The following is a 12,833-nucleotide window of genomic DNA, read 5'->3' on the forward strand; positions in this document are numbered from 1 at the left end:
TTTTTTTTGCAGAACCGGGGACTGAACTCAGGCCCCTGCGCTTGCCAAGGAAGCGCTTATTCCACTGAGCCATCTCCCCGGCCCCCTACTGTCCTGTCTTGACCCAGCTCACATGAAAAAGCAGCAGGTATAGGTTACCAGGGAAACACGCATGGCACCTTCAAACACTATCACCAGCACCTCAGCTAGACCAATACACATTGCTTAAGGCCAGTTGAAGTATAAACAGAAGTCCTAGCCAGCTCTGTACAGAACGATACGAGGAAATAGGGTCAGGCTCAGCCAAAATGGAGACAGTTGCTCTTCTTTCAAGGAGAGCTGCTCAGGTGGTCGTCCACATTTCATTTTATTCTTCACCATGGTGATGCTCCTTCTAAAACAAAATACCCCTGTTTGGCCCTCCCCTGATGATTTAGGGACACCATTATTAACATGGGCTTCCTGAGTGAAATGGGGCAGAGCCCTGCACCTTAGTCTTGGCTCCCTGTCTGGAGTATGAGGTGTAGTTGAGGGTGAAATGAGATGGGAATGCATCTAGCAGACTGGTGAGTGAGCATGCATGAACCGTCTGATGGCAAATCAAATCGCTTTGTTTGTAAGGAAAAAATGATTCCTCTGAGTAGGCCCAAAATGATCTAAAGTTTCACTTTCTGGTAACAACATTCTGCTTCCTCTCTCTTTCCCAGGCACCTGATGAGAATGGAAACACTTTCATTTTGAAACTTGAGCAATGGCATTTCATGAAAGCTATACAACAATGACCCATTTTGCAATTTTATCAAAGTGAATGCAAATATTTCAAAAATCAAGCAACACATAGTGTTCACAGTAAAAAGCTGTATCACTAAACTTCTGTCTTTCTTCCCTTTTTTCCTCCCACTTCTCCAATACAACAATTTTTAACCCTCCTATCCTGATATTCTAAAGCTTTAAAGAGCAGGCTTCCATTGCTTTTTGGAGAAATTCTTCAAGAGTAAAACAAAAAGACAGACACAGAACATAAGAGTAGAAAGATAGATGAAGAATCAAGAGATAGACACTTTTAAGTGTGTGTGTGTGTGTGTGTGTGTGTGTGTGTGTGTGTGTGTGTGTGTATGCAGGGTCTCACTATGCAGCTCACACTCGTAATGATCCTCCTGATTTCTGCCTCCCTAGTGCTGGGATTACAGGTGTGTGCCACCACGCCCAGACTCCACCACCAGCTCAGCGCGCTGGGGGGCAGGGCCAGTGCAGCATGCAGAGCCAGGGATCAAACCTTGCCTCCTGCACTTACCTAAGCAAGTGCTTAATCCGCTGAGCTATACCACCTGCCCTTGGAGACAGACACTTTACTAAGAGGAAAAAGAACTGACAAAATAGAGGGAAGAAAATTGTCTTTTTCTACCCATCCCACCCTAATTTAGCCAACCCTATCTACCTACAAATCTGTTTTTCCACCTAATATTCTCTGAGGCTAAACAAGGTAAAATTTCAATTTATGTGGCCCCTTCTAAAGTAGTGTTATTTTGACCTCGCTGGGCCCTATAAAGTCAAATTTCACTGACAGCCATTTCCAATTTCTCTTCCCCCCACTCCTCTTCTCTTGTATTGCTCTCTTTTAGGCATCCTGAAAAGATAATCTTCAGCAAAATCTGTGTGCATACCTCAGGAATTAGTTATACCAAGCAGCTGATACTTTGGTTCCTTAAGAGTAAATCTCCAGGGCTGGCCAAATAGCTCAGTGGACTAATGTGCCTGCTTAGGCAGAGCGCAGTGGCTGGGGTTCGATCCCTGGCGTGCTGTGTCAACCTCACCCCGGGAGTGCACTGAGACAACGATTGAGACTGGGGATGTTGGCATACACCTGTAATCCCAGCGCTTGGGAGGCTGAAAACAGGAGGATCACTACAAGTCTGATCTACATAATGAGACCCTGTAGAGCCCCCTGTACCAAATACATTTTTTTAAAAAAGAGTAAATCTCCAGTTTGTTGACCTTTATACTTAAATTAGAAAAGCCACACAGGAAAAAGGGTTGCAGAATGATGGATACAGAAAAGCACTGATTAAACATTATTAGTTTTGCCACACATAACCTTACTAGTAGCCAAAAACATTTGTTTAAGCCAAAAACCTCAATAAAGAAGTAAAGTTTGAAATTGAATATCCAAATCACAATATATTTAACCAATCAAAACATTATGTTGATCAGTAAATTTTTTAATTTAGCCAAGTTGCAAGGTCTTGGTAACAACAATGGCTTTAGAGCATCCCAATTCTGCTCCATTCTCTGGTACTTGTCTAGGTGCATTTTTATATCTTTCCTCTTACTCAGAAGCAGGGCTCTGAAGTGGCACTACATGAATATGTATGGGTGGCCTTGTATGAGCCAAATGGTGATCCAGGAAGTGGATTCTTCCATAACCATCATGTCAGGACCTCTCCCAGGGGCCCTCAAGGATCATTTTTACTTTATTCACTTATATTTATTTATTTATTTTTGTGGTGCTGGGGATTGAACTCAGGACCTTGAGCTTGCCAGGCAAGCACTTATTCTACTGAGCTATCTCCCCAGCCCCCATTTTTTCTTTATATCCAAATAAACTGGAAAAGTATATATTCCATGGTTGAAGGGAGCCCAGCCTCTCACCCAAGAGCTGTTGAATTCCTTAGGGGTGTTCCTATCAGCCCATCCCACAGGAGTTTCCCCCACTGGAACTTAAAGCCTGACAGCTGCTATTCTCTCTATGTACTGTATGTCCTCCCTGGCTGGGAAAACCACTGTACACTTTTTGTTCCTGCCCTCAAGCTCTGTTCATACAAGCTTCATGTGTTGTGCAGTTTTATCGAAGGTTTAGTGGTAACAGAAGTTTACAACATGGCATAATATAGGGATATATTTAAAATTTAATAGTATACATAACTGTCCTAGAAGTGCGTTATTTCTCAGTATCGAGGCTTTCTTTTTTAAAAATTTTTATTCATTTAAGTGTGTGTGTGTGTGTGTGTGTGTGTGTGTGGCCAGCTCCGCCCACCAGGGGGTAGGGTGGGCTGGCATGTGGTGCTGGGGGATTGAACTGCGCGGTCCCTGTGCTTTGCTAAGCTGGTGCTTTAGACCACTGAGCCATCTCACCAGCCCCAGTATGGAGGCTTTCTAACTCTCCTCCAACTTGCTGCCTTCTTCTTGACCTCTCCCGCTGCTGCTAACCTCTTCCAAGACTTACCTCTTCTCTAGTCTCCCAGAACTTTGGCTACTTTTCTTATGAAGCTAACTCAACTTGCCCTGCACCTTCAGTTTTGTCCTTCTGACCATGCTTCACCCAAACAGACCCTTTGTCTCAGTCTGTACTCTGTTACTATCAAAGAAAACCCACAACTGTGTAATTTCTGAATCAAATAGATTTATTTGGGCTCTGTGTTTTTGAAACTGGAGGCTGGATTCTGGGTGCAGTTTCATCTGATGGCAGAAAAAAGCTGGGCACATGCAGGAGAGAAGAAAGTCTTGCAATAACCTTTCAAGAACGAAAACTCACTCACATGAGATGGAATTTAATTTGTTCCTGAGGGTGGAGCCATCAGGACCCGGACAGCTCTTAAAAGTCCCATCTCTCAGCACCAATACATTGGGAACCAAAACTTAACATGGATTTTGGTGGGACAAGCCATATTCAATCCATAGTACCATCAAGGTATTTTTCTAACACCCACCTCAAAATAAAAGCTCTCAGAATTCTCTGTCAACAGTCGTACATCTTGCCTTTCTGATATTAAAAAAAATAAAAATAAAAACCAAACTATAGGGGGCCATCAAGATAGCTCAGCAGACGAAGTGCCTGCTAGGGTAACAACAGGGACCAGGGTTCAATCCCCAGCACCACATGCCATGCCAGCCCTGCCTCTGGGCACACTGAGCTGACCACCGAGACCAGGCATAGTGGCACACACCTGTAATTCCAGCACTTGGGAGGCTGAAAACAGGAGGATCACTACGAGTCTGAGCTGCATAGTGAGACCCTGTACCAAATACATTAAATAAATAAATAAATAAATAAATAAATAAATAATTGTAGTCAATTATTGCTTTACGTGGAACTTTTCTACTGATGCTATATTTTGGCAATATAAAAAAGGATAGTGAGCATTTCTGCTATTTCTGTGATACCTAGTAGATACATATCTTGTCTCTCATACTTCCAAACCCTGTGAGGTTGTAGACGGTGTCATTTTCACCTCACAAATGGAGACACCAAGGCTTAGAGAAAGTTTAGTCACTTTCCAGAAATCCCTCAGCTGATAATTCTTACCGTTTGACTATGAACCGGAACCTGATTCATAAGCAGATGTTCATATCTCTACACAACGCAATAGATAATAGGCCCTACTGCCGCTCCAGATAGCTTTCATTCATACATTTTTCTGTTTCTCTTCTTCTTAGGATTCCACTGCAATGAGTTGGTGGAGGAATTACTTCTGGATCATCTTAGCTGTGGCCATCATTGTTGTCTCTTTGGTCCTAGGCTTCATCCTGTACTGTGTCTATAGGTGGCAGTTTAGACAAGGTAATGGCTGTCTCACCTAAGCAGGCAGAGGTAGGGGTGGGTGGTTGTCAACGCATTAGAGTTTCTGTAAGGCAAGATTAGCCCTAAAGCTGTGTGAACTAAACTTTCAGTTAATCAACATGCATTCTGGGTTTGAATCCTAGCCCTGCTACTAATTTAGATGTCCCTGGGCCTCAGTTTCCCCATGTGCTTAATGAAGGGAGCTTGACTCATCTCCCAGGACTCTTAGTCCAGAGGGTTTGAACAAAAGCACAATCTGCCTCAGGGCACAGTATCCTTAGGTGGCTTCTTTTTCTTCATTTTGTCTGCGGAACTTGAACAAGAATATACATTTATAGAATTATCTTACTCCTCAACACAATTTTCTTAGGAGTGAAATAGAGACTCAAGCCATAATCAACATATTTTGCCACCACAATTACCTTCTTCAAGATCATGCTTAGCATCTTTTGCTATTATCCCACCTTTACTAGAGGTGTTTAGCATCCTCAGACAAAAATAAGTCACTGTCTGGAAATTTGACACTGACTTTAGACTATCTCTATGTGGATTTTTCCACTTCACTGTTCTTCTCCAAAGACATGAAATTATAATTCACTTGTGTGTTGTCTTGAGATTCTATCCCTTTAAATAAGGACCTAACCCAGGAGTACACCTGGTGAGAGAAAAGACTGAGAAGCGGTCATCTTCCCCCAGGGCCCTGGGCAGGCTGCCCTCAGTGATCAGGGCACTGTCCCCCGGACATCTGGGCACAGCCTCAGCATCCTGCTTAGCCTGGTGCTAAAAGGCCATGGATGTATAAAAGTGAAATATTTTTGTCATCCTCAATATTTTTTTAGAAATAAGAAAAGTAAGGAGCCGGGGAGATGGCTCAGTGGAATAAGCGCTTCCCTAGCAAGTGCCCTCTGAGTTCAATCTCTGGTTCCACCAAAAAAATTTTAAAAAAAGAAAAAGAAATAAGAAAAGTAAAGTTCAGAGGGAAACAAAGTCTTAACAGGGTCGCCATAGGAGCTGGTAGCAGAATTGGGACTGGAACTCGGAGGTGCTGGGCTCCCAATTCAATGCTTTTCCCCCATTATCCCATAATATAACTAGTTTTTTTTTAAAACATGTAAGTTGTATTCTGGGCCCTATAGCTCTCCATCCCTTTGCTTTCTTAAAATTTTTTATTCTCATATATGGACAAATGTATAGCCCTAAACAAAAATCTTATTTATTCTCCTTTATCATGTCACCCATAAAAACAAGCAGATTACAATTAATAATAACAATTATATCCAATACATCAGAGCTTACAAACTTCCAAGTCTTTATTAAATTTTCTCCTGACCACTTTTAGTTATTCATGGGACCTAGAGCCCACATGGTTGCCACCCTCATTCAGTTAATGCCCACACTGTTGTAGTCAGATGGCCTGGGTTCAGATGCCAGCTCTGTGTTCCTAGCTATGTTCCCTTTGGGCATTCTAATTCCAAATGTCCTGGAGCACTGAGTCTCTGAAGACTTCTAAACTCTACAATCACATTTTTTTACTAATTCATCCTAAACAAATATGGCTTTCTCCCCCAGGTAAGAAATTGGAAATTACCAAGTTCTTCAAACAAAGCCAAGGAGAAGAAAAGATGTACGAGTAAGTGGGGAACTATTTCTAAACTTCTTAATTTTAAGAACCACCTGTGCATTTCTGCCCCGGCCCCTCCTCTGCCACTCCAGTATGATTGAAATGCCCACACTTGCTTTGGAGTTGGCAAAATGTTGTATCTGCCAACCCTCCTCACTTAAAGGACAGAAGTCTCAAGGTGTTGTGGGTGAGGGCATCATCTGGTGCTATTTTCTCACCAAAACCTCTCTTGTCACTTTTGACGGAAGTCACAGGTCAAGCTCGGTCTGTGTCCTGAGCCATCATCTGTCTCTTTTAAATTTTTTACAAGTATAGTCCTCTGAACACTATGGGCTGGATGAAAAATTTAGTATTTGGTTTACTTTGGTTCTTTGTGTTATATTTAGGGCTTTATAATTGCTATTAGTGTTGAGGATCTCCAAGGCCAACCTTAAGCTTGATGACTCACTGGAAAATCTTAGGGGACCCAGAAGTGATTACATTTATGGATACAACTTAATATGACCAAAGCATAGAGATTGAAATCAGCAAAGGAAAAATACTACAGAGGGCAGAGTCTAGGGGAAACCAGGCACAAGCCTTGGGTTGTCCTCTCTCGTATAGTCCCACAGATATCATTAACTGTTCCAGCAATGATGTGTAATGATACATGTGAAGCACTGCCGATCAGAGAAGCTCACTGACCCTTGGAGTTGAGGGTTCACTGGAAGTGACTTGTGGGGACCTAGAATGTCCATGTGACTGATCTTCAGCTATTCAGTCTTCAGCCCCTCCAAAGGTCAAACTGATACAACATGGCATCAGGTCCCAGACAAACAAACAGAAAGGCTTTCATCCTAACTCATCTAAGGAGCATTAACTATAGCATAACTATGGTTCAAGACCCCAGGTATATATTCTCCTCAGACAGAATTTAGCAATAATCTCCCAGGAGCTGGTCAAGAGCCAGTCCTTTCTTTGTATGTTATGCTGTTATGCACTATCTGTGTGTGTGTGTGTGTGTGTGTGTGTGTGTGTGTGTGTATGTGTGTGTGTGTGTGGTTGGCTGGCTGGCTGGCTGGCTGGCTGGCTCAGCCCATCCTGGGAGCAGGGCTGGTGTGGCATGTGGTGCTGGGGATCTAACCAGGGTCCCTGTGCTTGCCTAAGCTTGCCTACGCAGGCACTTTAGACCACTGAGCTATCTCACCAGCACCAGCACTTTTGGGTTTTTTATTTGTTTGTTTTTGTTTTTGTGATATGCACTGTCTTTCAAAAAATCTATCTTTCTCTAAATTGGCTTTTGTTGTGCTGACTTCAGCAGCAATATACTAAAATTGGAATGATACAGAGAAGATTAGCATGGCCCCTGCGCAAGGATGACTCACAAATTCATGAAATTTCCATGTTTTTAGACCATACTCATAAGTGAAATAAATCAGACCTGCATGTGTAAACACTGTATTGTCTTGTTAGTATAAGAACATGAAGAGAAAATGAAATCTGAAAGATACAATAGATACTATGAAAGGGAAAGAAACTTTAAAGGGAAGGATAGGATGAGGGAAAGGAGAAATGAAAGAAGGAAGGGAAAAAGAAACATATATGTTCAACACAGAATAGTTTGGATAATTGTACTGCTGATTTCTGTTGGTCTATTGAAGGGAGCAGTTAATGCTTACTTTTTCTCTCTTCTTTTAATTTTTTTATAACTTTTTGACCAATTTTGCATGCTTATATCTGTTGATCTGAACAATTAATTTGAAGACAACAATATGTGATATAACAACCATTGTTGAATTCCTATTAATTTGTTTAATGAAATTTTGTATCATTTCTAATGGTTTTTTTTAGATTTTTATTCTCTTTAAAAAGTAAAATAAAATAATTTGAATAAAATAGCTTTAGTTGGGGCCCAAGGGGCCCAGCAAATAAAACCCCTTCCCTACCAATTTGATATGCATGAGGAATAAAACAAATGTATCAGGTAGCTTAGTAAACAACATATCACCTTTAAGCACGAAACTGATACTGCAGTTAAGACTTCTTAGCAAAGTAAATATGAATACAGAAAAACACACATAGTAAATGCACAGCTCAATGAATTTCTCTGAGTTGAGCAGACCCAGGTAGCAAGCACAGGACCATGACACAAGAGATTCCCAATGCTTTAGTCACTCACCTTCAACTGCCTTTCAGCCAGGACACCCCAAAGTATCCACTATTGCAAGAGTATCACCAGTTTTTTCTTGGTTTTGTGCTTTATATGACTGGTATTACACAGTGTGGATTGTTTGGTGCTTGGCTTCCTTTGTTCACCATTACTTTTGTGAGATTTATTTTGTGTACTTGTATGTTGTTCATTCTTATTGCTATACAGTATTCCACCATGGAAGTAGGTCATGATTAATTTATCTGCTATACAGCTGATGGGCATTCAGGTTACTTTGGTTTTTGTTGTTGTTGTTGTTTTGTTTTGTTTTTTGCTTGATTGTTTGGTTTGCTTTGCTTTGCTTTAGTTTGGTACTAGAAATCAAACTCAGGACATTGTGCTTGCCAGGCAGGCACTGTGCTACTGAGCTATATCTCCAGCCCTTGATAGTTCCTTTATGTGATACTGTTTCTCTGGAGACCCTAGGCTAGCATAAGTTGTGCCTAATTTTAGACTTGTATTAGTTTCTGTTACTGTAACAAATACCTGAGAATCAGCTTACAAAGATAAAAAAAAATTATTTTGGCTCAAAGCTTTGAGGTTCTGGTCCATGGTGGGGTGGCCCAGTTGCTTTGGAGCCTGTGATTGGGCGGTCATCACGGTGGAGAGTGTATAGCAGAGCAAAAGTGCTCACCTCCTGGCCAGAGAGAAACAAATAGAGAGAGGAGGGGAGCAGGATCCCATGATCCCCTTTGAGGACCTGCGCCCAGTGACCTGAAGACTTCTTACTAGACTTCACCTCCTAAAGTTTCTAATAGCACCCAAACTGGGGCCTAGACCTTTAACACACTGCCCTTTGGTGGGGACATCCAACATCTATAATAGCAGGGCTTTTACGAATAGTGATGCTCCGAACATGTTCATGTATGTCTTTTGACGAACAGACATAAACAGTGCAGTACAGTATAGGAGGGTCAGGTGATTGCTGTCTTGAATGTGTTTATATTCAGCTTCGGAGGCTCATTTATTTTGCAACCTGAAAACTACACACGGTGCCCAGCTCCCTCTCCTAATCCAGCTCAGAAGAACACAGAGAGTGTGTTCCATGCTCTAACCTAGAATGCCTCAACTCCCTGCCCTGCTTCAGCCATTCCCTGAGCAAGAGAAATTTAGGTAGGAAAAGCAGTGCTTCCAGTTGTTAGGGACTAAGATATGAATATTCAACCCATTCACTTTCCTTGGTGATGTTTTCTTGTAAATCTGCTGACAGACTAGATCAAATCCAATATTGACTCTCTCTCTCTCTCTCTCTCTCTCTCTCTCTCTCTCTCTCTCTCTCTCTCTCTCTCTCTGTGTCTCTGTGTGTGTGTGTGTGTTTCCCTCCAGGAATGTTCTTAATCAGTCACCTGGTCCATTACCCGCTCTGCCACCCAGGGGCTCATTTTTTCAAGAGGATTCCTGTAAGTATGTTTTTCCAATAACAGTTTCATTCAGGATAGGAAAACAAATTTATCCAGGTGCCTTGGCCATCTCAGGCTACCATAGTTAAAATATCACAGGCTAGGTGTCTTTGACAATAACAAAACTACTTTCTCACAGTTCTGGGGGCTGGAAGTCTGAGATCACAGTGCTGGCCAATTTGGTTTCTGGTGAGGGCTCTCTTTCTGGCTTGCTTCCTTCTTATAGTGTCTGCACATGGTCTTTCCTCCATGTCTTTGAATTAGGGGAGGAAAGAAAACCAGCTTTCTAGTGTCTCTTCTTCTTCTTTTTTTTTTTTTTTTTTGTATTTTAGGGAAGGGTCTACAGGGTGTTCAGGGTCTCACTACTAGATCAGATTTGTAGTGATCCACGTGTTCACAGCCTCCCAAGAGTTGGGATTACAGGCATGTGCCACCACGCCCAGTCTCAATTGCCATCTCAGCATGTCCCAGGGGCAGGGCTGGCATGGCAGGCTCTGGGGATCTAACCCTGGCCCCTGCACCTACTTGCAGGCACTTTAATCCACTGAGCTATTTGACTGACCCTCGTGTCTCTTCTTAAAAGGACACTGTCCTCACTAATCCTGATATATCTGGGCTCTACCCTTGTAACAAAATATGGCCAAATTGGAATTAAGATTTCAACATGTGAATTTTTTTAATAATGTCTTTATCTGTTTTAAAGTTTTCAAATTTGTATTAGTATTTGTTTGTAGTACATAATGATTACATTCATCATGGTACATGTATACAATACATCTTAATTATTTTTAAACCCCTTCTTCAACCCACCGCCCACCATTTTGTTTCTTGGTTCCCTTCCTACTTGCAAATACTTGAATTAGTCCATCACATCAAGATTTGTAGACATGGCATTTTGTTTAAAAGAGACCAACAAGATGGGCATAGTTGTGCACACCTGTAATCCCAGCACACTGGGAGGCTGAGGCAGCAGGATCACAAGTTCAAGTCCAGCCTGGGCAACTTAGTGACTTAGAAAGACTCTGTATCATAAGAGAGAGAGAGAGAGAGAGAGAGAGAGAGAGAGAGAGAGAGAGAGAGAGAGCGCAAGGGCAGTTTGATTCCCAGTATCAAGAAAAAAAAAGTACTCATGATAATAAAAGTAATTTAACAGGGCTTGGAATGTAGCTCTGTGAGAATATCCTGTATTCTATCCCCAGTACTGCAAAAACAAAACAAAAAACAGATGACAAAATTCATGTTCAAATCCCAGCTTGGAACAAAAGCAAAAAAGGAACTTGGGTTGTCTCTTCCTGTCAGAAAAACCACCCTTGTTTCCTGGACTGGAATGTTCTTCCATAAGCTCTCTGCATAGTTGGCTTTGCCTCACCCTCTTTGACCACCTCCACCTAAAATAGTTCTGCTACTTTCACTTATGAAACTTATAGCAATGATCTAAAATTGTCTTGCTTAGTTATTGTTAATTTATTATCAATTTCTTCCACTAGAATAGAAAACAGGAAAACAGCCACCTCCCTTGTCTTGTTCTCTCCTCTCGAACCACTACCTACAAGAGTCTCTGGAGCTCAGTAGATACCTAATAAAAATGTCTTGATAGAAATATTAAATAAAAATGTTAGTTAACATTATGTATACAATGCATGTCAGGCCCTCTACTAGACATTACCTCATTTAATCCTCATAACAAATCAATGAGGCCTGCACATCATTATTCTTCTTTGACAGACAAGGGCACTGAGACACAGAGAAGTTAAGTGAGTTACACATGGTCACAAAGCCAGTGACTACTACTGTGAACTCAGAGCAGTCAACCTACAGAAATGAGATGGCAGTAGTCTTTCACGTGTTCTTGGGAAAAGATGACCCTGTGGCAGAGGCTATTCCAGCCCCCATCACAGGTGAAGCTGAACTATTGTATTGGTCTGTTTTCTATTAAAATACCTGAGGTAAGGGCCGGGGAGATGGCTCAGTAGGATCTGAGTTCAATCCTCGGTTCCGCAAAAAATAAATAAATAAATAAATAAATAAAATACCTGAGGTAACTTATAAAAAGAAAGTTTATTTAGCTCAGTTTCTAAGGCTGAAAGTTCAACAGAATAGCGCTGAAAGGCACGAAGTCCTGCGGGATACATCACACCATGCAGACAGCGTCATCGCTGAAGCCTGCCTGACAGAGATCACATGAAACACAGTTGCAGGGGGTGGAGCAGCAACAGTCGCCCAATAGCCTCTGACTCTAAGATTTCACCAACTTTTAAACACTGTTACCTTGAGGACCACCACGATGCTAACACCTTCAGGAAGAGGGGCAGGGAGATAGCTCCGTAGAATAAGCACCAAGTGCAGGGTCCTGAATTCAATCCCCAGTACCACAAAAACAAACAAACAAACAAACAAACAAACAAACAAAACAAACAAAAAAAACACTCAAATAATATTCAAGGGCCAGGGAGTTGGCTCAGTGGAATGAGCGCTTCCCTAGCAAGCGCAAGGGCCTGAGTTCAATCCCCGGTTCCCCCCCACCAAAAAAAATAATAATAATATTCAAACCATCACAATGTCCTCCCTTTTGCTGTGGACCCATTCTGTACTAATTCTACCTTTTGAAAACAACGCTTTTTATTTTCTTAGTAGATAGATTTGTACATAAGCCATTATGGACAGTTCTGGGAAATAGCATAAGTCATTGGGAGGCATATAACAACCAGGAAGTGTGGTTTATATCACTTTCTTGTAAGAAACAAGATCCCCAGATACAGCACTACCCATCTGGCTCTGGTCTGTTTCTTTTCCAAGCATTTGCTGTGTGGATCCCATGCAGGGTAGGCTGAGGCTGGCAAGTAGGAGTCAAAATATCTGACCAATATTTGTCACACAGTCCTCTCCTTTGGGTGATACTGAGACCTGAGGCATGTCTGTGTCTGAGTTTCCTCTGTAAGTGAGGATCTGGCCCACCAGGAAGTAAAACAATCATCAAAATCTATAAATATTGTGCCAAAAATATGGGGGCCAGGGAGATGGCTCAGTAGAATAAGCACTTCCCTGGCAAGTGCAAGGGCCTGAGTCCAATCCCCGGTGCGGAAAAAA

General features: G+C 41.9%; 1 protein-coding gene and 1 non-coding gene across 2 annotated transcripts in view; both read left to right on the forward strand.

The window, feature by feature from the left end:
- The window catches only part of Scimp (SLP adaptor and CSK interacting membrane protein), a 33,532-nt gene that overhangs the window by 18,255 nt on the left and 2,444 nt on the right, over window positions 1–12,833 (forward strand). The window contains exons 2-4 of the mRNA XM_023723314.1: window positions 4,414–4,537; window positions 6,107–6,167; window positions 9,673–9,746. Coding sequence (XP_023579082.1) covers window positions 4,426–4,537; window positions 6,107–6,167; window positions 9,673–9,746 — 247 coding nt within the window. The 5' untranslated portion in view covers window positions 4,414–4,425. The remainder of the gene's footprint in view (window positions 1–4,413; window positions 4,538–6,106; window positions 6,168–9,672; window positions 9,747–12,833) is intronic.
- On the forward strand, window positions 7,444–7,548 carry LOC111818636. The gene has a single exon (XR_002822585.1). It is a non-coding gene; the product is annotated as a U6 spliceosomal RNA (small nuclear RNA).

The sequence above is a fragment of the Octodon degus genome, unplaced genomic scaffold (genome assembly GCF_000260255.1).
Source record: "Octodon degus isolate 3935 unplaced genomic scaffold, OctDeg1.0 scaffold00098, whole genome shotgun sequence".
NCBI classification, from domain to species: Eukaryota; Metazoa; Chordata; class Mammalia; order Rodentia; family Octodontidae; genus Octodon; species Octodon degus.